The sequence below is a fragment of the Symphodus melops genome, assembly GCF_947650265.1.
Source record: "Symphodus melops genome assembly, chromosome: 16".
Lineage (NCBI taxonomy): Eukaryota > Metazoa > Chordata > Actinopteri > Labriformes > Labridae > Symphodus > Symphodus melops.
This window is the reverse complement of record NC_136706.1, coordinates 3,831,485-3,855,839: the sequence shown is the minus strand read 5'-3', so window position 1 is coordinate 3,855,839 and position 24,355 is coordinate 3,831,485. Positions and strand designations below refer to the sequence as shown.

At 39.1% G+C, this 24,355-nt stretch overlaps 1 protein-coding gene across 1 annotated transcript in view; it reads right to left on the bottom strand.

Moving 5' to 3' along the window:
* astn2 (astrotactin 2) overlaps positions 1 to 24,355 on the bottom strand; it is a 278,125-nt gene that overhangs the window by 215,475 nt on the left and 38,295 nt on the right. The window contains exon 2 of the mRNA XM_079363577.1: positions 12,062 to 12,249. Within this exon, the coding sequence (XP_079219703.1) occupies positions 12,062 to 12,249 (188 nt within the window). The remainder of the gene's footprint in view (positions 1 to 12,061; positions 12,250 to 24,355) is intronic.

Genomic DNA, 24,355 nt, shown 5'->3' with positions numbered 1-24,355 from the left:
CTTTTGACCAATTCAATTAAAGAAAACTTTATTTGTCCCCGGGGGGGGCAATTTAGAGGCACACAGCGCAGTAAATTAACAATTGTAGTGGATGAAACAACTTCAACCTAATAAACTGTAGAGACGGAAAGAAACTAACTAAATCTCCATTTTTCTTAATGTTATGGAAAATAGTTTCTTAGGTCAAAGAAGAATTGCTGCGATGTCGCTAATTCTGTTAGCCATTAGATAATGGAAATCTTCATTATGTATTAGAAACAAGCTAGCACTCTTAAATGTACATCCTGGTCTTTGAAAATGAGCCATATGACTGAACACTCTCCAGCCCCTTTTAGAGAATAACACACCAGACAAAAATACCCCTGTAATAGAAGACAGCAGATTTTCACAGATTTTCAAGATATGTCACAACTGTGTTTGGCAATGACAAATCATAAATAAACAATTACTCAAACCTCCTGTTAATGATCTGACAAGACGGCATATATCAAGTCATAATGAGAAAACAAAATGTTTCTTGTTCTGTAATTACATCAACACTATCCCTCACAATGGTATGTCATCATGGGACTAATGGCTCCTCTTAAGAACAATTAGGCAGGTCATTTACTGAATTACAGGTGGGTCTTTTTCTCTGGAGGGCTATTAAAAGAGGCTGAAGCCTAAAACACGGCTTTCAATCTTAAAGTACTTTGTAGATGGATAGGTGGACAGAAGACGAAGATATAGCATATTAATCAGGATAACGCACAACATAACACATAATATAACACACATTGATTTCAATTGTCTAACTCTGCTATTGTTGTTTTATGCTACTTGCAGCACTTAGACATTCTCTTTTAACTGTAAGGTGGGTTACAAAACAACTGTATTATTTTTCATGATTATTACATACACGCACTATGGCTAATTGAAGATGTCCGTGTTAGGACAGTTTTGGGGTTTAGTCTCTTGCTCAAGGGCAGCATGGAAGTGAATTGGCACCTCTCAACCAATAAATCCTATTCCTTGCTTACCAGCTCAAATCCTTCCGTACTGAGCTCCTGCCACCCAGGACCATTGTTGTAGTAGGGAGGAGAGTGTTTTTTGCAAGGCCAAAGTTTAGAAGACACAAAGAACAAACCCCAAAATGGGAAATAAATCATGCATGTAAAGTACAAACCAGCTGTGTCTTTTGACTTATTTGTTCTAGCTGCAAGGTGTGTTTGTAGAGCAGTTGTGGTACGTGCAAGGTTAAACAGTCCCAGGCATGAGCACAAAGTCTTTCAAAAAGACCCCTATACCATGGCCCTATGCACATTTATTGAATCCCAATGGAAAAGAGTGTCCGCCCAATGTGACGGCGTGCTTTCCAAAAGGGAGGGTAATAACTTTGGTTTCTCGGTAAGCTGCTAATGGCCGGTGGAGGTACTCTGCTTTGTTTGACAGAAAAGTGAGCTGCTAAACAAGGATGGCTCTTATACATCCGTAGTAGTGCTTGAATAAATAAATGGCCACTTTAACGACTGGAATGCCTGGAGAGGTATTATTGGGAGGGATAGCTTCTCTGTTTAGCACACATGTGCAGCGATGCTATCGAATGCTTTCCTTCACATGTACTGTCTCGAATGAACACTGCGCAGCAAGGCAAGGGCAGGAACAAAGACACAATTGATTAGAGAATGGAAACATACAACCTGCATTCAACATCTTTGGAGATATAATCAGTAGTTTCCACAGACTAATCTTTACAGAAACATCTTATGGGTACATACAGTTAATGTAAAGTTCAATCTCATAATGGCTGGATTGTTTGAATGATGTGAAAGATACATTATGCAAAGAGTGTAGTCTTGGAGGTAAATATGGAGATGAGGCTAATATTGGAACACAATGCATCTTCTAGTGCTTGTGAAAATGACCAGATATATTTTAAATGCTGCTCGCTGGAACAACAAGTCCTTGTAAACAGCATTCATCAGTTTGTTGTTAATCAGTTTTGGCGTTTCAGACATTCTTGTGATTACCCCAAAGTCAAAACAGAAAAGAGGATTCCAGCAGGTTGTGGGGCTGAGTTGCAGCAGGGAAGGCTACGACAAGTTCATATAGGTTGACATTCAGAAGACCTTAATTGTCAGAACTGGTGCAGAGAACACTGGGGAACCCCCTTAAGATAATAAATAAGCCCTCTGGACCAAAGGCTAGAGATTCATCAACATGGCAGCATTCACTGGGTTAGAAGAAAGGCTTGAGGGGAGAGCTGAAAGCCCTGTCTGTCGTCACGATAAGATGGATTTAAATGTGGCTATAATGTAGTGTGAACTTGAAAACATTCTGTGTGCTCCTCTTGGCAGACTGCAGCTGTAAAATATCCAAAGATAGCTACATGTCTGCCAGGCATTGGTGCCATATTGGTAGAAAGCCAATATGCTCAATCTTCCCAGCCAAATACTTACAACTAATACTTTATTGCAAGTCTTTCACTGACTGGAGAGAGGAAGACTTGGTCATTGTCTGGAGTGATGAGCGAGGCACAATGCCACGTGGCTTCCTGTTTTCTTAGTGAAATGTGTTAGTCCACGCTTGGCAGCTACAGAGAAAATGACTTCCCATATGCTCTGAAAGCTGAAACTGAATAACCAAAAACGAAAAGACTAGAAAATAAAATTGAAAAGTAACAAATTTACTGAATTAACCCATCTTTTTGAATGTATTGTTTTTAAGTCGAAATCGTTCCAAGAAAATGTCATTCTGAATTAATTCACCAAATGTATTCAGGTGGCCCCCCCAACCATACTATCACTGCTGCCAATCAAGCGCCATTATGCACCTGATCTCTCTGCATTTCAGATTCAGCCACAATTTCAGGACATACAGGTCCTGAAATGTTGTGTTTTCTGACTGACAACGTTTAATACTTACTGCACGGGTGGCCGGAGTAGAAATCTTTCCCAATGGTGACTATTAAGTTAATCAAAATATCTAAGGACTGAAAGGCAATATCTCATGAGGTGTTAAGACATGGAAACGAGTGACCCAATTTACACATACCATTTTTATGCCACTATGATTCAAAAAACAGTCCTCTTCTACTTTTGTTCACAAAAGCAGCCTTTTTGCAGTTTCCTACATTTTGTACAAGGATGGACGTCTTTGTTTTTTGGCCAGGCCATGGTCTGCCCTTTTCTACACACCTCTAGCTGTCACATTGGATAAGAAAGGCTAGCAGTGAGGGTATACAAACGTGATATGTTGTGACCCAAAGATAGGGTTGTATAATAGTAAAATGATAACACCAATCCTCTAGTTATATTCTTCCCTTCGGATAAGGAGTCCAGTGAAATAACACACATTAGACTCCTGAAGTCAGCAATGGCAAACCATGTTATACTTGTACAAATGTCACATAACACAAATGATATGCTACGATACACTTTATTGTCCCCTTGGGGAAATTTGTCTTGCACTCAAAGTGCTGGCAAACATTCAGCTTCTTTCACTAAAATCAATAAATGATGCTAGTGATGTTAGCTTGAGGCAGATAATCATAGGTGTCCTATGAGATGCTGCAGCACTTAAGAAGCAATGGGTTTTGGACTTAAAACATGTCACTTCAAGTCGGGGTCAGTGGGTAAAGGTATTACTCTACTGAGAATTTCGAGCGGTGATGCAAAGTGATTGAATTTGCATGGCCAAGCTTTATCAGTTCTACACTATATAGATAATTTCTTTCAAATGATCAACAGGTGCAGCTAAATATTTAACTGTAAAAATGGCCAGGCTTGAAACATGAGAAGTCCAGGTAGGGCTAATTTATGTAAAACCTGCTTTAAACTGGGAGTGTCAATAATTTAAAGCCAAATACAACCCACATGCACAGTAACCTACTATCTAACTAGAGTCTTATGTTCATATAGTTAACTATATCTGATACACTTTCAATGTAGATCAAAAAACATCATGGAAGTAACCGATATTGGCTTGGTGTTTTCATGTTGGATATTTAACACGTGAGGAATTTGGTGATCCAACGGCAGGAAAAGTACAAAATCTATTTCTCTGTTTACCACCAGTATTGGTTTCAGATATGAAAGGTCCAAGTTATTATTAACAGTCCCGGTTGTTGTGTGTCCAATGTGGTTGTTGGTTTTTGGTTATTATCAGATTTTATAATGACATTCAGTGGGAGGGGGTTTAGCTTAATGATAAAGCATCAGCTTACACTAAAAGCCATCATTTAGTGTAACACCATCAATGCATTTACACAAACATACAATCTGAGGTTAAGTATGCTGCCCACTGTCAGATCAACAAAAAATCTGCTGATCTTTTGACTGGAGAGAAAACCACTCTACTTTCTAATCCACAGCAGGGCACATGGTATACTCAAAGAGAGATAATGAATGAAAAGACGTCCAATATATGGTGTCTTTTTGAGAATGCTACTCACTTGACATCAGAAGGGTCACCAACACTTTTCAGTGCTGATTACATTTTAGTGGCGAACGAACAAATAACAATATTGAATACGCTTAAATTCAAATTATTCAAACAAAACACTTTAATCTTTGAAAATCTAATTTCGGTTGAAGCAGAGAGCACTGACATTTGCTATAATTAACACTCTGCTTTTCGCAGAGTGCATTTAAATGTTACTGATGCATTTCCCTTCATTTATGTTGGTAAAGATAGGGTATTGTTGGGGGTGCTGTATATCTATGATTCTCTGTATCTTAAAAACATAAACCTCCATTTGTTTTGTTTATTGCTGTGATCATTCATATTCTATAATTATAAAATCGGTTCTATCTATCTATCTATCTATCTATCTATCTATCTATCTATCTATCTATCTATCTACAGTATATGTGTAATGAAGAGCTTTCAGCTTTGATATTTTTGTTGTTTTTGAGGAGATTGGCCCTATGTGTATTTTAACGGCGTCTACGTTAACAGAAATAGTTGATTAACTGATTTAGTCTGCTGTTATAAAAACATTGTGTATAAGTATAGTTGGGACTAAATCTTGACACTTCAAAAACATGTAGCAGGAGTCCCATTTCCCAGTTACTCACTGAATAATGATTCCGTAAAGAAACTGTATCAATGTCACAGAAGAACAATTGACTTCTTTCGAAAAACACTTTTGTAATTATTCTTACCTCTAAAGCTTCACGTCAGTCTCTTAAGCCAGCCATTTTAATTAGAGCTCATTTTTATATCCCTGGTACGATCTTACACTTGTAAAATGATAGAATCCGAAAGGTGACTGAAACAATTAAAGGCAGAGCAATTAAAATGCAACTCACATGGACTAGTGTGTGTCCTCACACACAGTATGGCATAACGCCTGCCAGTACCAGGGTCTAGTTTAAATTAATTTCAGAAGCCCCCCCCCCTCCCTACCCTTGATTCCACAGAAACCCCAATTGCCTCAAATGCCTTGATGACCCATCGCTCTGACGATCATATATCACCGGTGACTTCTTAATTATAAGGACGCCAATTCAAGCGTGTAGGGTGTGCTGTAATCTCCGTGCATATCTATCAGGACCGAGATAAGAATAGTAGTCCCTTCACTTTCTGTGAGCTCAGGAATATTAAATGACCTCAGGCATATGTTCAATTACAAGAACACAGACTTATTGAAAAATAAAGGGTTTTTTCTTTTCTTCTTCTTTTGTTTAGACTTTCCATTGTTTGGTGGTTTTCTAACCGGCTTATTCAACCAAATGTCCAAATATTCAATGAAACACGTCTAATTTCCATTTTCCGTTGTCCTACAGAGACCCAGCTCGAGGGGAATAGATGATTATGTTCTGTAACGTGGCATATGAAAGGCTCTGAACTGCCAGCCTTTATTGCATCTCATTTTGGTAAAATACTACCTGTCCTCCCAGTGAACTCAAACATGCCATTCCTTTGAAAAACCCTCCCCAGTGATACACCCACTATGACTGATTGTGGTTGCACCTGAACTCAGTGTACAAATTCTTCCCCGCACTAAAATATCCCGGTGCTGATGAGAGTCTAACGCAATTATATATCCCACCTTATTTTTTACATATAATGTATTTAAATACATACACATTTATGTATGTATCTCGCTCTATTCTTTAGTCTGCCTGATTTGAGAAGGATGGCATTTCACTCTCTTGTCTGCTCAGAGTATATTATGGAAGTGACAAGAAATTGAATTCCTTTTTCGCTATAAAAAAAAAAACCTTCCACATTGCAACATGCATTCTGCATCATGGAGGAGTTTCCGGTGCAGAGGTTGCATTGAGCGGAGGAAATTGCTTTTTCTCTGTGATCTGTCTTAGCAGAGGGATGGGGGCTTTTGTTTAATGGCTGCTCCAGTACATCTCTGAGGTCTGATCAAACCCACTGCTGTGACTTCTTTCTGGAGGCGAACTGTCTTGTGTTAGATGTTAATAATTCTGTGAATCACACGTTTTTTTTCTTCTTCTCATTTTCTTTCCACAAGGCCGCGTAAGTTCTCTCTGAAATGGTTCAAATTCTATCAATCATCTTTTGCCTATGATATTGTTAACACATTTATTGCTGTGTGTGTTGTGTGTGTGTGTGTGTGTGTGTGTGTGTGTGTGTGTGTGTGTGTGTGTGTGTGTGTGTGCGCACGCTCGCCTAGGCTTCAAATTTCCTCTAAGACGTTCGCCGGCCTGACATTAGCATTTTGATGAAGAATAAGTTCTTTTATAACTATTAAATATCACATCAACACAGTTTGTCACTGAAGTTAGACAATGATAGAGAGCACTGAACTGCAATGAAGCACATCACTGACGTTGATATAAAGAGTAGTACCCTATCAATGATTTACAGTGGCAGTTTGGCTCCTGATAGAACATAACTCAAGTGGTACAAATCAAAAGGAGCAGAGAGAAGACTTCAAGCTATTTGACAGAAAGCCAACTCAAACAAATGAATAAAACGTTGCTTGGTTTGTCATTTGCTTCGACGGTGGTATTGATGGCAAAATGAAAGGCAAACACGTTCCTATAAACTTTTTTTCAGGGGAGCGGTGTGTGGCACCTCAGTTGCCAACCCATGATTGGCCATCTGCTCAATCAGAGGCAGACGAAAAGTTGCAGGGCTTTCTTGTGTCATGGGGCAGGTTAGAATCGCCGTCTCTCAACTGGAAGGTTGAGGGTTCGAAATCAAACCCGGCCTTTATAAGACCAATGACATGTCATTAAATATTGTTTAACAGTGGAGGACTGTAACATACAATTTACTCTACAAAGTGATTTCTTTTTTAACGTTCATAATCCAACAAAATAAACAGCAAATGACAGGCAGTAAGCAGCTCTGCTAATGTGAACTAATACAACATCCCACACTTCTTTGATTCTTTATTTTATTCTCTTCTGAAGGCAGTTAATGGGGGAGTTGTGTTAGTCATAGTCCTTTTTTGAAAACTCACTTACCAGTTGACATAAGAGTAGATGTGTCGTGAAAGTGTGTTGAAAAAAAGGGATCATCTCTGTGTAAAGCTTTTAGATGCTTTTAGAAATGACTGAATATATTTTCAGTTGTGAAGAATTGTTTTCTGGGAAGTCAGTCTAAATTTAGGCTTCAGTACCATCATAATGTCATGTTAAGTAGAACCAGGATGCCGTCTTAAAAAAGATTTGGGTCAAAAGTATAGAGCATGTAATGTATTCATACAAAGAATGACTTAATTTGATGTCCTTGAAAGCTGTTTGAAAAGAATAGAACCTATCACCAGGGGTTGGGAGGAAAAAAACATGCAAACATTTATAAAAAAAAAAAGAGCATTATTTTGAAGGCTTTACTTTAAGCCAGTGATAATACAATGAGAAGGACACCAGGAAGCGTGAAATGCATTCCCCTTTTTGATAGAAAACATGTTTTTGTTAGTTCGTAACAGAATATACAGTAAATGTGTTCAATGGCCAGTATACACTGTATTTATTCTTTTAAAGCTCCTGTAAGGGACTTTCAGTTTTTGTTGATTTTGGCGCCCCCCTCGTGCAAACAGCTGTACGTCAGTCTTGACTTAGTACTGTACATGTTTAACTTGTGTTTTCTAATAAAAAATCCAGTCCTGCTTTATTTCAAAATGAAATGAACAGGAAGTGATCTTTGCAGTGCAGCAGACGGTTCGTCAATTCATCTGCCACCTACCCCGTCATAGATGTTTCAGGCCTTAAAAATTACTATATAGAGATAATTCATCTTGACACGGATGATCCTGTTTGTATTTGTTGGTCATATAAAGGCGTCAGTATTCATTTCAGTCTGCTTGATTAACGCCGAAAAACTCCTCGCAGCAGCTTTAATGTCAACAAACACTCAAACACCAATTCTAAGGGAAATGTGGGATGATGCAAGCCTTGACAGAAAGCATGTTTTATTAAAAAGGCACTTCAGTGGCCATGATGGTGGAAAATATAAAAGCAGCAAAGCATGAATGTTCAATTATAAAAAAAGAAATATTCTTCTGTTGGAAAAGACAAATGATTGGGAGCGAGAGTGTTAGAATAAAATCTGTTTGCTATGTCAGTCAATTGTCATTTAAAAGCCTTTGTTAAAACAGACACCTGTCTCTGTCTGCAGTGCTCAAGCGACAGACCGACAGAGACAAGTGCGGTGGAAGGACAGAGAAAAGCAGACAGAGTTGGGAAAATTATTGCCAGAGTGAGTGAGAGAGTGAGAAACTGACAGCTCAATGCCAGAAGAATAGAGTGCTCACATTTCAATCTGGGCCAGAGGTGACAGCATCAGACATTGTAATGTTCACTGAAAGCGTCAGGAGACACCTGGAGGCCTTTAGGCCAAACCACCACACCTCATGTCCTCTTCGGCCCGCTTCAATATGAGCTACGTTCCTTTTTCCAAAGCATTTGTCTATTTATAATCTGACGCCTACAAGCAACATCAGAAAACCACCGACAAAAAAAAAACTACGTTTTGATATGTGAATATTATGTTTTAGCACTTCTAAACCCACAAACCACGTGAACCAAAACAGTGAAAGAGCATACACCTTCACATTTCCACACAGTCATGAGCCAGTGTACCACTTCCCACTTCCTTTATAAAAGGTTAGAATATGTCTGAGCTTTTGACATATCAATGATTCCACCAAGTAAAGCAAAATAAAAAGACATGACTCCATCCTTCTTCTATAAAAGTTGTGCTCTGGGTTTCAGTGTCCATCATTCACAGACAGATAGTCACACTCACAAATGGAGATTTCTGAGTTGCGACTGAGCAGCACGCAAATGTACTGCCAACAAAAAAAGAAGTTCCAGGAAATGAAAATATAGGGAACAAAATGTACAAGGAGATAGATGAACCTGAGTATGAGACCTTCAAATGGAACGTTCTACTGGAAACTTTTTGAAGCGAACACTTCATTAGGTTTTCAGGAGTTATTCTTTTTTCAATTTCTCTCTTGAGGTTGTGTTGTAATTTTACCCTTGGAACATCATTCCGTTACCTCTGTCTTTAATGAGGGTACAGTTATTCACACGCACAATCAGCGTGTGAATGCGTAGGTGTGAGTTGCAGAGAAGAAGCTCTTCTGAGTCGTCAGAAGACTTAAAAAAAAAATAAAAAAAAAAATAAAAAAAACAGCTTAAGTCCTTTTGCCATTTATACTCAATCAATCTTACATCAGATGAAGTTGTTTGCTTCACTGATATTCAGAGTTTAAAAAAAAAAGTCAGTTAATTTCATGACCAGCTGGAAAAAAAAGAAACTCCTCACAGGAGCTTTAACAGATGGTGAAATGTGCCGAGGCCAGAATGAAGCTGTTTGTGCTATTCTTAGACTGGTCTTCCTTAAGAAAGAGATTTCTACTCCCGAAGGGACAAACCTGGTTAAATGCAGATTAAAAAAATATGTCAAGTTGTCAAGACAGGGATCTCTGACTCAAGCGACAATTTAACACTGAGAATGACATATAAGCCAAATGGCAGCCATATTTATTCCCGATGCTTAAGTCACTTTTAACAGTGTTGTCAGAGCAGCGTTATGCACGTACGCCTTCAGATAAGTGTCACCAGCAGTGATGGAGGGTGAGGTGAAGCTGTGAGCAAGAGAGGTGAGGATTCAAGAGAACGTGGAGGTGGAAGAGAGAGACAGAGAGGGTGCACGGGGGGGGGGAGGTGGGGGGGGGGGGGGGGCTAGGCAGATATAGTGAAGGTGGTGGGATGTGAAAGGAGAGGTGAGTTAAAAAAAAAAAAAAAAAAAAGTCAACAACAGAAGAGTTAGTGGGAGAAGAAAAAAAAGAAAGAATTGAAGCTTGAAAAAGTTAGAACTTGAAAAGTAGGTGAAGGTGAGGTGAAGAAAAGTGAGAAGTGCGTGGGGAGGAGGGAGGTGTAGAAACACACAGCCAGAGGGTTCACAACATGTTAGCAAGAGGAGATGACACAGAAAAAATATCTGTGATGGTGAGTCGATGGTGCTCAACGCAAACAGAGCCTGTGGAGTGTCAGTTCAATCAAATTTGGAAGACTTACTGTACGGGGTTCAAATCTTTGACATACCAAACATCTTTCAACAATATCATCTTGGTGATTTTAATCCTCAGTAAAACGGAAAGCAGGGCTGTCAGCATTAACTAGTTACAGTAATAGTGATTAATTAGAGTATGAAATGAATGACTTTGTTTTCCGTCCCTTTAGGCGTGCTATGGATACGTCTCTGCAGTGTTTCCCCTTGTCGTCACAATGATGGAAAAGAATGACATTGGCTGCATTGTGGACTTTATCATTTAGATAGATAGATAGATAGATAGATAGATAGATAGATAGATAGATAGATAGATAGATAGATAGATAGATAGATAGATAGATAGATAGATAGATAGATAGATAGATAGATAGATAGATAGATAGATAGATAGATAGATAGATAGATAGATAGATAGATAGATAGATAAAATATCAGCCTTTCATTGACTCTGAACACAAAGGGTAGTCTGTGGGATTGTTTTCTTTTTAATTGTCATGTGGGAAAGGAGCAACAGGATTCAAACCGAGGTCACCTGATTGGCCGGCTACCAGCACCCCCAAATTGTTTGATTTTCACAAGAATCATAGCAAACTTTCAAAATATTGTGTATTGTGTAATACCCTTTAAGGGCAGAGGCTATAGATTTAGGAAAACAATGATCCAAAGCCCGCAATTCTCACAGGGAGAATAGTTATATCCTTTCAAAAATCATCTGACTACTATTAGAAAACAGCAAGACTACAGTCAACAATCTGTTTATTTGAAAGAAGTCCATTAGATTGCTGTTGATTTATAGCAGTATGTCTTGACAGTTATGACCTTCAGTGAACAAAAGCCTGAGAGTCAAAATGAGACGATATTAAAGTTAAATATCTACAGGACTGTAAAATGTTGATCCACTGTCTCAGTCAGAATATAAAGCAGCTCTACAAGTGAGCAGACTTTTGTACAAATGTCTTATAATTAAAGTGACCGCTGTAAGCCGGGGCTCCTTCTTCAATAAATCTTTTTGAATGACGTCCATATTTGTGAGAACAAATGCCACAAGGCACTAACTGGCACCACATAATGGAAATAGTAAAAAAAAGAAAAAGAAAAAGCTGAAGGAGCTGTTTTGACTAGCGAAGCAGTTTATAGCTGGCTGGTGTGTTAGCCGTACAGTTTCCGACATCACCAAAGATGTGTGGATGACATTTGTGCTGCCATTTTTCCTGGTGTGATTTCACTTAAAGCTTAACTTGACATTATATGACAACCATCAAAAGGGAAGAGATTTCCCTTTAGAGACTGAAATGTCCACACTTTCCAACTGCAGCTTTTTTTTTTCACGTGTTGAAAGTTATGACATGCTGTAAAAATGACTTGCAGAAAAAGAAAAAAAAGGCCCTACTTTCAGCAACCAGCAGTATCGTGTGCACATTTGAAATGACCACAAAAAGACACATTAACTCACAAAAGAGGTTTTTTTTTGTTGTTTGTTTGATTTTTTTGCAGGGTATTGACCATCTTAAACCTTCCTGTCTGCTTGTAAAACCTCTATCAAATATATGGGGCTTGAGATTGAAGGACTTACCATGACGGAGATGTGCAGCAGATGCATGTGTTCGTGGAGGGCGTGAGCAGGCTCTCGGGCCGTCGGCTGTGTTGTCTGAGGCAGGAGCTCAGACTCAGTCATGGATACGTGGAAGTACAGCGTCCCATTTTCCAACCACTGCTGTTTCCAGTGGACCTGAGAAATATCCTCTCCCGTGCCGGACATCTCTGCGGAGAACAAGGACAGAGACGTAGGATAATCGATTTTTGATTCAAATTAAGAAACTGACATCGAAACCGGAAATGCCGTAGGTGGTGAACAGAACACCTTCAGATTCACTCTGCAGGTGCTTTTTATTCAATTTCACATTAACACTGTAACAGCATGCAAGAGTCATCACCCTCCCTCTTCAGCACCACAACTTCTAGTGGGTTAAACTATTCATTGCCATGAACTAATCATTTTATACAGCGTGCTGGCCTTCAATGCTGAATTGCCGCCAGCAGCAGCTGTAGCCATAGACTGGCTGTAGCTCTACTAACCGGATGCTAACGAGCACACTGGATGGAAGGGATCTCGTTGGAGCGGCGTGGGTTTTTGATAGAGAACATGGAGATAGATATGTATTCATTGGTCAGTCTGAATTTAAATTTCAGTTTTAACCCGCCTACTATGAAATGAGTCGCACAGAAGCACCCCTAAAGGATAAGATTGTTGATTTTAAAACGTGTGGCAGAGAAATTTTTTGAAGTATCAAAAATGTGGATCAACCAATTGTGATGCTTGTGGTGTTTACAGTTTATATAGGAAGGAGTTCTCCGTTTCAAGATTTCAAGGCCCAATAGGAGGATGTCCCTCAGTTTAGTACAATGAAAACACAGGGGAGGCGAAACAGACACCTTGTGGGACACCTCGTACATTACTTTTAAAAAAAAACAAAAAAAACTTGGCATGTATTTTGATATAGGATATAAGGCCGTCACTGATTTATGAATGTTTTCATTATTTGATGCTTTCTCGACGGGAAAAGGGCTTTAAACGTAACTCAACAAAGGTCACCGCAATTCCATTTTGGGTCAAAATAACAACTGTGGTTGATTTTTTATTTTTTTTTGGATTGGAACAGAGCCTCAAATGTGACTGTTTGGTGTGAATTAGTATTCTTCTGCAGTTCACTGTCTGACATCAACACTGTGCTGCAACTAGAAACCCTGAACTCCTGAACAGCTGGACAGACTTCTTAGGCTGTCAAAATGTGATGCATTTGTGCAGTTGGCTCAGAGGGATTACTGTCAAACCGATGCATTGCTTAAATGCTTTGATGAAATCTTTATAATGACAACTTTTTGCACTGACGGTATTAGTCGGAGATTTGTCTAATTTCGAAATGAATAAGTGGCAAGCCTCACAAATATTTCAGCCATCACAATCAATACAGCACTTCAATTATAGGCAAAATGACTCTCTCCTTCTAATATCCATTTGTTTACACTCCTTTTGTCAGCCAAGAAATACAAACAGAAATATTCCCGACTGGAAAGTAATGAATTTATCAAGCTCGATTAAATCCATGTGTCCGAAGCAGTTGTAGAATTGCTCTTGCACCATTCAATGTCCCCTTCCTATCTGCATAAATTGCTCTACATTTTCTACCAATATAAACCATTAGCCTAAGGCTAGTGCTCAAACATCAAAGGGAAGGCGAAAAAAGTAAAAAAAAAAAAAAAAAAAACTGAAGACAAAGAAAAATACTTAAAAAAAAAGAAAAAAAGAAAGTGAATCCAGACCCAATTGCAATATATTTTGGGGAACAGAAAGAGGAGATGGAAGACAAAAAAAAGCAAAGGGATCACTGCTTTATCTCGATATGGATCATGGCACAAGAATCTAATGCTATCAAGTGGGAGTGGTTGTTCAGTAGAGGAGTACTAAGAAGCCTCAGGGAGCGTCAGATTGTGAAGCTTGATACAGTATTTGTCATGAGTCTGGGTGACAAGGGCACAGACATGTGCTGACATCTCCTATCAGCGGCAGGTAGCGAATGACAAATGGCTTTTGCTGCAGCTGGTTATTAACCCACTGACTTTGGGTCAGAGGACTTGGACGGCAGGGGAGGGTTATGTGAGCTATGCTCAATAGTGCCACGGCCCTCCAGTACAGGGAGAAAGAAAGGAGAACAGACAGCTGCTGGAAAATTGGCAGATCTCATTAAATGAGGTTCCTAGACCTGATATCATTAAGCTACAGATTGTGAGCTCATGGCATCAGTCGAGCTGGAATAATAAATGTAACTGCATACAATAAAAAATAGGGCATGTGCATGTTTAGTCTCCTGAAAAGTCAAACTTATTCTAGTTGGCACCAGAATAAACAGTCAGTTAGAGATCAATTATTTGTATATGTTGCAACGCAGCAACCCACCACTCGCCTTGGCTGTAGCCATAACTCGACTGAAGCTCCAGTTATTAGGCATTCTCCACTTGCTCTACTACCTGGATGTATACATTCAAAGTGAATGGACAGCGTCTCTGGAGTTTGGCAGTATTGTGATCTGAGATAAAAAATATTGGCTGTGTCAGTTTAAACATGAATATCAACCAGAGCAATGTGTCAACACATTCAGAACAAGAACGTGGATGTAAAGCTGCAAGGAGGACTGAATGGTGCCGGTGCTAGCATTGTCCACACTCCAAATTACATTGTTTACCAGCAGAAAATAGAAAATATAATTATTTGTTATATTATATATTTTGTCTAAGTTATATCTTATACCTCTAATCAAATCGGTTAGCCTGAGGTCAAGTTGCCAAGGATCCTCCCTGGTTCACAAGTTTAAAACAAAAGCTTTGCTGTAGTTGTTCAGATGGTTCGTCTTTTGTTCCTGATTGACTTTTATGGTCCTCTTAGATCAGTGAGTTTTATGTCTAGAAATGGTTTAGCCATGCCTTAAACTACCCAGGATATCTAAATAAGACTGACCAAGACCAAGTCCAGCTCATGGTCCAGCTCATGGTCCAGCTCATGGTCCAGCTCATGGTCTCAATCGGCTTTTCTCTCTCAAAAAACCCAAAAGTTGAAATTATTTAGTGATAAAAATAATAATAACCCTTAATAAAAATACAGCTGTTTTACAATCTTTACAATCCTTTTCTTTTTCTATATAATTTTATTCCGCAATTATTCTTCTACAGACGTCCTCCCCTATGAAAACACACTTTAAAAACCTTCCTTCTGGCGACAGTCAGTGTTCTTTACTTTTTGCTGACGACAGCTTATGATAAAATTTTGTAGGGTGTGAAATTCTTAAATGCCATAACTGCTGGCTATTCAACTCTTTATGTTTAATCCGCGGGCCTTAGACACACTGCTTGACCTTTCAACCTTGACAAGCGATAAGAGCGTTGTCTGCCGGGTCGACGGTGCGATGCTTTCTGTGATCAGTTAGGCTTTTCTGCAGGAACCCTGTCATATTTACCCGGGCCGTTCGCTCACATGCTTTAAATGCATGCCATGTAGCTTTGAACAACTCCACTTATGCACAACAATGACACTTAGTTTGATCCAAATTATAGGAGACATTCATGTAGAATAACTGCAAAGCACGAGTCTTTCAGTAATAGAAGCAATCACGTACAGGATGGATGCACGGTAATAGAGTTTCTAGGGCTGTTACCTACCTTTGTGCAATTGTTATGTAGATGAGGAAGAGCAGTAAGCATGCTATTTAAAGACAAAAAGGTTTGTGTGAGCGAGTGTGGGTCCGTCCTTGTCTTTTGTGCTATGAGGCTTGTCATTGGGCGCCTCGCCAGACATTACTGGAATATAGGTGTATGGCCTCAAGGTCTGCTTGTAAATCATTAGAAGGGACATTATTAATGTGTACATGTGCATGACTGTGTGTGTGTGTGTGTGTGTGTGTGTGTACTTGTCTAGTGTATGTATGTGTGTAGCTACAGCCAGTATGCTCCTCGCAAGAATGTCAGCAAACATCTCTATAACTAAATCCAAGGACAACCTAAAGGAAGGAAGCCATTGTGAAGATTTCATAGGGGGAAAAAAAAAAACTTGTCTCCATTAACTGGAAGGATCTCAAAGCAATGGTGACACATATGCAGGTTTGGATCCTTACAGGATAGAACAGCTCATTTGAAGTGCTTGTGTTTTTCTTCTGGGTTATCACAAGTGTGGCCATAAAGCTCCAGGAGGAGGCAGACAGAAAGACATAGCGGTTGTCACATTATTCAAAACTGCTACACACATTGTTCTTAATTCTAAAGGGGGCCTTGCATCATTATAACCACTGAATTATACAATCCTACATTCAAGATGATTGCTGGCCATGCTCCAAAGAATCCCTACACGTAGACCTGCACTGTTAAAGGAGACATATTGTGAAAAATCCCTTTATACAGGGTTTTGGAACATTTATTTGGGTGTCTTTTGGCCCACAAAATTTGAAATCATTCCACTCAGCCCTTTGTTTGTGGTCTGCACAAGTCTCACAACACAGAGAAAAATGCTCTGTTTCAAATGTTCTCAGTTTGTGACGTCACAAGTTGGATTCTGATTAAAAAATACATTAAAAAAAACCCTCTCCTCCTCTGTTTTTCTCCACCCATGGACTCCATCCCCAGCATAGAGCGAAGCTTTTTGCGCAGGTCTGCAATTTTTATTCTCACTATGGAGGAGTGATGTCTACTGGGAAAACTCAGGGGGGTCTCATTGTATTTAAAGAGACACACACACCAAAACAGAGCGTTCTGAGAGAGCTGGTTTGTACAGGGATACAAACCTCCTCTGGTGCTTGATTTATGTTGTGTTTTGACCAAAGCACAGCACATATGTTTCATTTGGAGCTCAGGGGACTGTTTGAAAAGGTGAAAAAAGAGGTAAAACATGTTCTCTTTAAAGTGGTGACACCAATGAAACAATGGCAAGATTACACTCATTCATTCATTCATGCAATCAAACCATTGGTTTTTAAGAAAACTGTAAATGGGCTAAGCCTCTGGTTAGTTTATGAGTGTTTGTGAAATTCTGATTGTTCAAAACCAGCTACTTCTCAGTTGACTCATTACCTTCATAATTCATTTCCCTAATGACTTCATACAAGTTTATTGAGTCTTCTTTAATGCTGCATGACCTTTATTTCCCAAGTCATGGTCCTATCTCGAGGAAAAGTGATGGAAAAAGTAGGGTTTGTTTCAGTGTGTGCTTTCCTGTGATTGAAAAATTGCCACCATGGGGGGAACTGTTCAACCGGAAAGAGATGAAGGAATTGGGTTTCAAGCATTTCATGAAACTTTGGTCACTTCTCAATTTTAAAATTAATTTGTGACTTCTTTTATTTCCACGACCCTGTCCACTTCCTTCACAGAATCTCTGACTCTGAAAACACATGAAAGGAGATCAAACAGCAAAGAGGGTCAGCGGCTTATCGTTGCTTGCCATTCTGTTTACTCTTGTGATTTTGTTGTTGTTGTTGTTGTTGTTGTTGTAGTGTTTCCATTTTAAGAAGAAGCCTGTTTGTAATCACACAGATGGAATAAGCTGGTACATTGTTTTGCAGATTATTATTTTTAAAGCACTGTTTCTTGATCCTTGATTCAGCTCATCAACATTAGTGTTTGGGCCTTTCATTTTTCATTATTTACTGAATGAGGGTTTTTTTTTTAAAACAGAGCCACTAAAACTCAAACAACAAAAAGCAAAACCTTGATTTATTCCTCTGCTTAAAAAAAGTTTGCACAACCATTGGATAAGAGATATTGAAAGCTTGGCCCAAATCCTTGATAAACCCTCTTTGACTCTTTTCTAAGTCCTGAAGTCTGGAGGTGCTTAAGATATAAGTGAAATCTCAATGTCAGCAGAACTCTTATTACAAAAGCCGTTGATCATGTAAGTGCTCAATCTGCGCCTAACTCTGTTTTTCTTCGTCTCCTTTCTTTTATCTCCCTCTCTCTCTCTCTTTCCTTCAGTTCAGATCTTTAATCTTCTCGTTTCATCATTTGCAAGGTTTGGGTAGAGCTTGCTCGGAGATCAAACTGTAGTTTTCATATCCTTTATATTCTGCCTGTAGCAACAGGGTTCTCCACTTAGTCTGGTCTCTAAGAGTCGGATATCTGCTGAGATGAGGTTGCCCACAACCACTAAGTAATGACAAAAAAAGCCTTGGAGCCACTACTCAGCAGATACAAGCTCACCATACACGCTGGCATCTTACATTCAGACTGAATGCCATTAAAGTACTGTCTGCTGCAAGACAAGAGTTTCATTCTTTAAGTCCCTATATGTCATTTTGGGATGCTTTCAGTGGATATAATTAGCTACAAGGGAACACAGGATAGAGCCATCTGCCAGTGGATTGTATGGATTCTTCTTTGTCTGCCTCATGAAAAAAGATCAGACTCAACCATCTTTTCATGATGCTTTTGTCGTACTAATTGTGGTCTTGTAAAAATGGTTGTCCTTAGGAGTCGAAGATCAAACCAGTGTTGTACTGTAAGTGCATAGAATCATTTATTTACATCCATTTGGTTTACACAAACAACAAATGATGCTAATGTTCCTCTGCGGCTGCTCGGCTCTTAAGTTAGCAACAATTTGCTAAGTTATCGGTGGCAGCAACTTTACCAGTTTGGTCATCAATGTATCTGATGGAGGATGATGTGCTTTGTTTATACTTACTGCATGATTTTTATATACTGTATGCTTTACTGTTTTTTTTTTTATCATTTATTTATTTATTCATTATCATCGCCTGAACACCTCTCCTGTTGTAAATAGGAAAACAACATAAAACATTTGTATAAAAGCTTTGAAACTTTGAATGTCATCTTAAGACAAACTTGACCAGAAATGACCGATGAAAATAATCCATTATGACAAAGACAGCACTAATGGTTATCTCACTGTGATATGTCATTATCATTATTTCTCAACATTTTTCGGAGCCCAAAGAATCAAAATCTTATGAAGTGGCGATGTATCATTTCCAAAAGGTATGACCTTAATACACGTTTTAATTCTTCAATTTCTTTCCAGTCACGGACATTGTAGTCTGTGTTTGCATTAAGGTCCAATTAGCGATACATTGCCCTCCTCAATGTATTGTAAAACGTGCGCTATCATGGACGTATGGTATTGTATTGTGTCGTATCGTAGCGTAATGTATCGTGTCTTGTAACATCATATCGAATCATAACATGTTGTGTCATGTTGTAACGTATCATAGCACAAGTTACTTCCTAGTTTGGACATTTGTAATTCTGTTTAAAGTAGAAATGGGGTAAAATTCCACACGCCCACACTGCTTATACCACTCAGCCTCAAAAGAAAATATATTCAACATCATGACTACCAATTATAGCAAAGCCAGACTGTGTTGATAATGTTAATCACTGACCATTGCCCCCAACAGTCTGACAGACAGCTGACAAATTTCTGTCATTGAGTATACCAACTGGGAGCTTATATACTGTATGTATGCACATACATTGAGTCTTCTGCTCGCCCACACAGCAACACATGTTCCCACAACGTTGGCATTCATCAGTTTAAAGGTGATCAGAGCGGCACGGAGTCAGTGATTGTTCAAGCGCGACAGCTTCATGACAGTTTGTCAGCTCGGCAACAAGCCCGTGTCATCAACATTTACAATGATGTAAGCTGGCACCCTAAAGGCGCTTTGCTGCCTGTCATTACATACGCGGCATAAACGTGATCCCCTTCCTCTGATGCCCATTCTCATGGCTCAGGCTGCCTACAGTATGGACGCCCTGTGACAACACAATGGGGAGATGAATATTCAATAATTCATGGAAGGGAATAAGGAGGATCCATTCATTGGTTTCAATGCCTGTTCTAAAATGAAAGCGGGTGGGGGCGGGGGGTGTATGTAAAATAGAAAGAGATGCACTTGAGGTAAAAAGACGGGAAAGAAAAGAGGATTTATGAGTCTGACACTCATCAAAAGTGTTCAAGAATATTTGCATTCCTGCTAGACATTTAAAATCTGCCTGTCAGCAGTATCACTGGCACATTTTACATGTTTTCACTTTTCAACTTCAAAACTTCCGTTGGATGTCGACAGGAAGTGTTTATCTCCAGCAAAGCAACCACATTGAGCACAATCTATGCTTGATTAACTACTTAATGATGTGGACATCATCACCTCCCATATCCAAAATGTTAATTGTGTCATTAGCATTTGCCCATGACCCAATAGCGCCTATGGAAGATTTAGGAAAATAAAGGATGAGCTACGAAAGGCAGGAGAGGTTCTCCTTTCCAATTTAGTTCACCTCTGCAACTAAATGCCACCTTAAGTTAACGCCATCATTAACTCGAATGAAATAGCTGGCATTTACATACAGGCCAACAGATACTGAAAGAATCAAGACTGGAAGGAATGTAAGAACCTTATCTACACAGGCCTGGTGTGGTGGGAAAGTTTGCGTTCCTGTCAATACGATGAAGATCTACATGAATTGGTGTACTGTTGGATCAACCATCACTTTCCCACTAAAGGTTCATTAAAGATGAAGGGGAACCCAGAAATCATCGATTCAAATTCAACCGACATGCTTACAGCCTGGATCAACAAACACATTTGGGGGTACTTTTTTTTATTTATTTATTTTTTTTTTTTTACAGAATCTAATTCATGTTGTGGATGAGATAGATGCATTAAAGCTGTTTTGCCTTTGTCTGGATTAATTCAAAGTTTAGTCGGGATAGCATCTTTAATATGGTGGCTGCCATCGTTCCACTACATAATAATAATAATAATAAGTGACTTCACTGAGACTACATCCATGTTTTATACAGTCTCTGATCCAAAATCGTACCTGAACAAACTACAAAACAAATTATTTTTACGGGACTACAACTTCAATGCCTTTCCATGCACAACATTTAGATGTACTGTCTTCAGTTGAAATATGATTTCCAATTTAGAAAAGCTTAAATACCCAAAAGTCAGTGCATACCAGAGAGAGATATTTTGAGTTGTGTCACTTTTAGTATTTTACAACTGCCCAATGTAATATCCAGTGTACATTATTAATGTCAACCATATTACCAATGACAGCTGTTTATCCACTGTGATCTGATGAAGTGCCAAACGGCGTTATTAATCACCTTCTAAATATATTGACTGTCCACACTGTCAATCTTATACCTGATAACAATGGCAAAAAATGATAGACTGTGTGGTCCATTCTCGGACTTTAATAAGGGGTCCACAGATCTATTAGTTGATCATTGGTATCACCCAATGTGATGTGTTGTCTATCTGGTTTTAAAAGAGTACAACTAAACACTATACGGTATGATCTAAAGTCATTTTAAGCTTTCATCTTTATGGCGGCTTCTAAAAATGTAACATCCAGCATCTGGAATTCCATTGAACATTTAGGTCTTGAAAATTAACAAAGAAAAGAAAGAAAAAAAACATCTTACTCACTGTGCCTTGAAAGGACTGCACACTGCTGTCTAAATACTCCCCATCTCAATCAGCATTGCGCTATCCAATTCTGTCGACTCACCTCCTGTTTCTCCTGATGACCTGCTTTCCACCTCACTTTTTTATATGCTTCTCATTGCAGCACTCCCTTTATACACCGGATATTTTTCAAGTTGAAATACATAGGGAGCATTCGTTCCACCACTGATAACCTAACCAGCCACTGAACTACAGAAGTCCACAAATGAATTATGTTTGCTCGAGAAAATAGATGTACTCCATTTTGTTCTGATTAAATTTGACTGATAAGATCTCACTCCTCTCTTATCTCATTCTGCCATAACATTAGTCACTGACAGACTGTCCTAAAGGTATTTACAGATATGGAAAAAAGCCGTTCTTGTTAACATCACTGGAGATGAATGTGAAAAGATTTGAAACGCTGACAAAGACTGTGTCCTGTGAGATCTTGGTGGGTTTCTCTGAAGGATCTGCCTGCTCACTAAAAGCCCAGCCTGTGCCACTCAGGCCTTATCGCCACGTCCACACCCACGCTAGCTCCTACTGCGCTCAATCACAGCGGCAGCTGGTAGACTGCGCACTGACCACCTCCTACAGAAATCCAATCATTTTTGTTCAGAGACACAGCCGGTGAGCCTCACAGCATGGAGGAAAAGGTGACTTATGACTTCAGGACACACCGAGGCGTGGCTGTAACAGTATTAGACAGTCACAGAGTGTCTTAAAGAAAGCATATTTCATCCCGTTATCCACCCAATAAACATTACAGAGGTTAAGTGAAAGTCACAGCCTCATGATGCATCACACTTTTTACAGGGAAAAAAATTATACCGGCAAGCATTGCCTGACATCATCCTTCACATTTTCAACAACAAAGTAAAAAAACACACACACAACAAAAGCAATGCGTTTTCGAAAAGCAGCTGTTCTGGGACGAAGGGACCACTGGGACCAGTCACAATGGTGGGATGGGTGAAAATAGAATAAATAAATAGCTGCGTGCCATTGGTCCCAATGTGGCACAGTGGGCTCTGGATTATCTCTCATTAGCAGTGAATACATTGTGTCCTGTGTGACATTGTTCTTGTGTCCGTTTGCTTGTGTGTGTGTGTGTGTGCGTGTGTGTGCGTGTGTGTGTGTGTAACAACCAGAATTTACTCGTACACACACAAGATCTATGTGCTGATTATGCCTCTAATGTTGCTGAAGGTCAAGACATCTTTTAGATCATTTTCATAGAAACACGTCGCCTTGCAGATTTTATCGTGCAGTTAAATGAAATGATAATTTAGGTTTTGGGAAAGTAGCATCATTAACCCACTAAAAGGCAGTGAAAGTCTAATTTATGTGTGGATCTTTAAATGCTTTGTCCCCAGCGTTTTTAAGGATTAGAGAGGCAGAGTGCCAAAAAAAAAAAAAAAATCAGGCGCACTCCTACTCCTAATGTATTTAAAGTGACACATTAACAGGATAAACAGTCCCCTTATCTGCTGAGTGCATAGGCTTCTTCTAAAACACTACAATCCCATTAACAAGACCTTTTCTGATTTCACATCTCTCACTTACAACAGTGTACGGCCTTTTTACCAAAGGGGGTTGTTTGCCAGTGCCAAAGTGGGAGGCTTGGGTCTAATAGTACACACATTAAGATTCAGTAATCCATTGTTTACGCCTTTTTAACTTCGGGGAAGGTCAAACAGGAAACGGAAGATGCATTGACACAGACTTTTTGAACTATGATACAGTAACGCTCTTACCCTTTGGGAAACAAGTTGAAATAAAATACCAAAAAGAAAAAAAAACTTTTGCAGACATGAAGAAAAACTTCTACCCTTCTACCATTTTCTCCTTCAGTCTGGCACTGTGAAAGCTTTCTCTTGTACATTTGGATATACTTCCAAATGTGGCGCAAATATTATGTAAGCTCCGTTTTTTTTTTTTTCATTCAGCAGAGTATTAACAAAAATTACAGATGTAAATGGACCCAGTCACAATTCATTTGATTTTGCATAAAGTTAAGAAGATCTGAATCGAGTCTGTTTTGGCATGTGTTGCTCATTTCTGGTAAGCAATGAAAAACGTTCCTTTTTTTCCAACAAAGGGATTGGAATATGAGTTAGACTTGACACAGTAAAATACTCTTCCCACAAAAGGAAGGATACACGTGAGGATATATGACGTTAACGGACTAGTTTTGGGAGTTAGATACCACTTTGTAATCAGACAAAAATGGCTGAATTCCATTGAATGGTTAAACGTTTTTATAATTTGCAATTGAACTCGAGGACATCCGAACAGAAAGACGCTGAAAAGTCAATGAGAACTAAAGATTGACTTTGGTTTGGTTGGCAAAATATACCTACTTGACGTTGATTTGCCTCAAAGAACAAGCTTTTACATGTGTCTTGTGGATCTACCAATGTGGCCATGAATACATAGAAATTAACAACTACAACGTTTTTCAGGAGTTACAACAAAGTTCCCACCTCCGGCCATTTCTCATATAGTTTGGACTCCATTTTATTGTGCTTCTATTATTTTATTAAACTTACCTTGAACTGTAGCAGGAGACAAAATATTATAAATTAAGTCTTGCTCTAGATACTGTGAAAAAGCTCAGACTCAGTTGGCTCTATTGTACTTCCTTTTCTCTTTGTCTCTATACTAATTACTTGCCTCTACAGTATTCTCTTTTTGCTTTTGGGTCCAATGATGTGTGACTATGACCTGTCAAAGGCTGATGCTACCAAGGTGTGCTGGTATTCTTCTGTTAATTCTCTATTTTAAAGACCTTTCAAAGTTCTCCACTGCGTTGAGAAGTAGTTTGTAGCGGCAGATCACAAGAG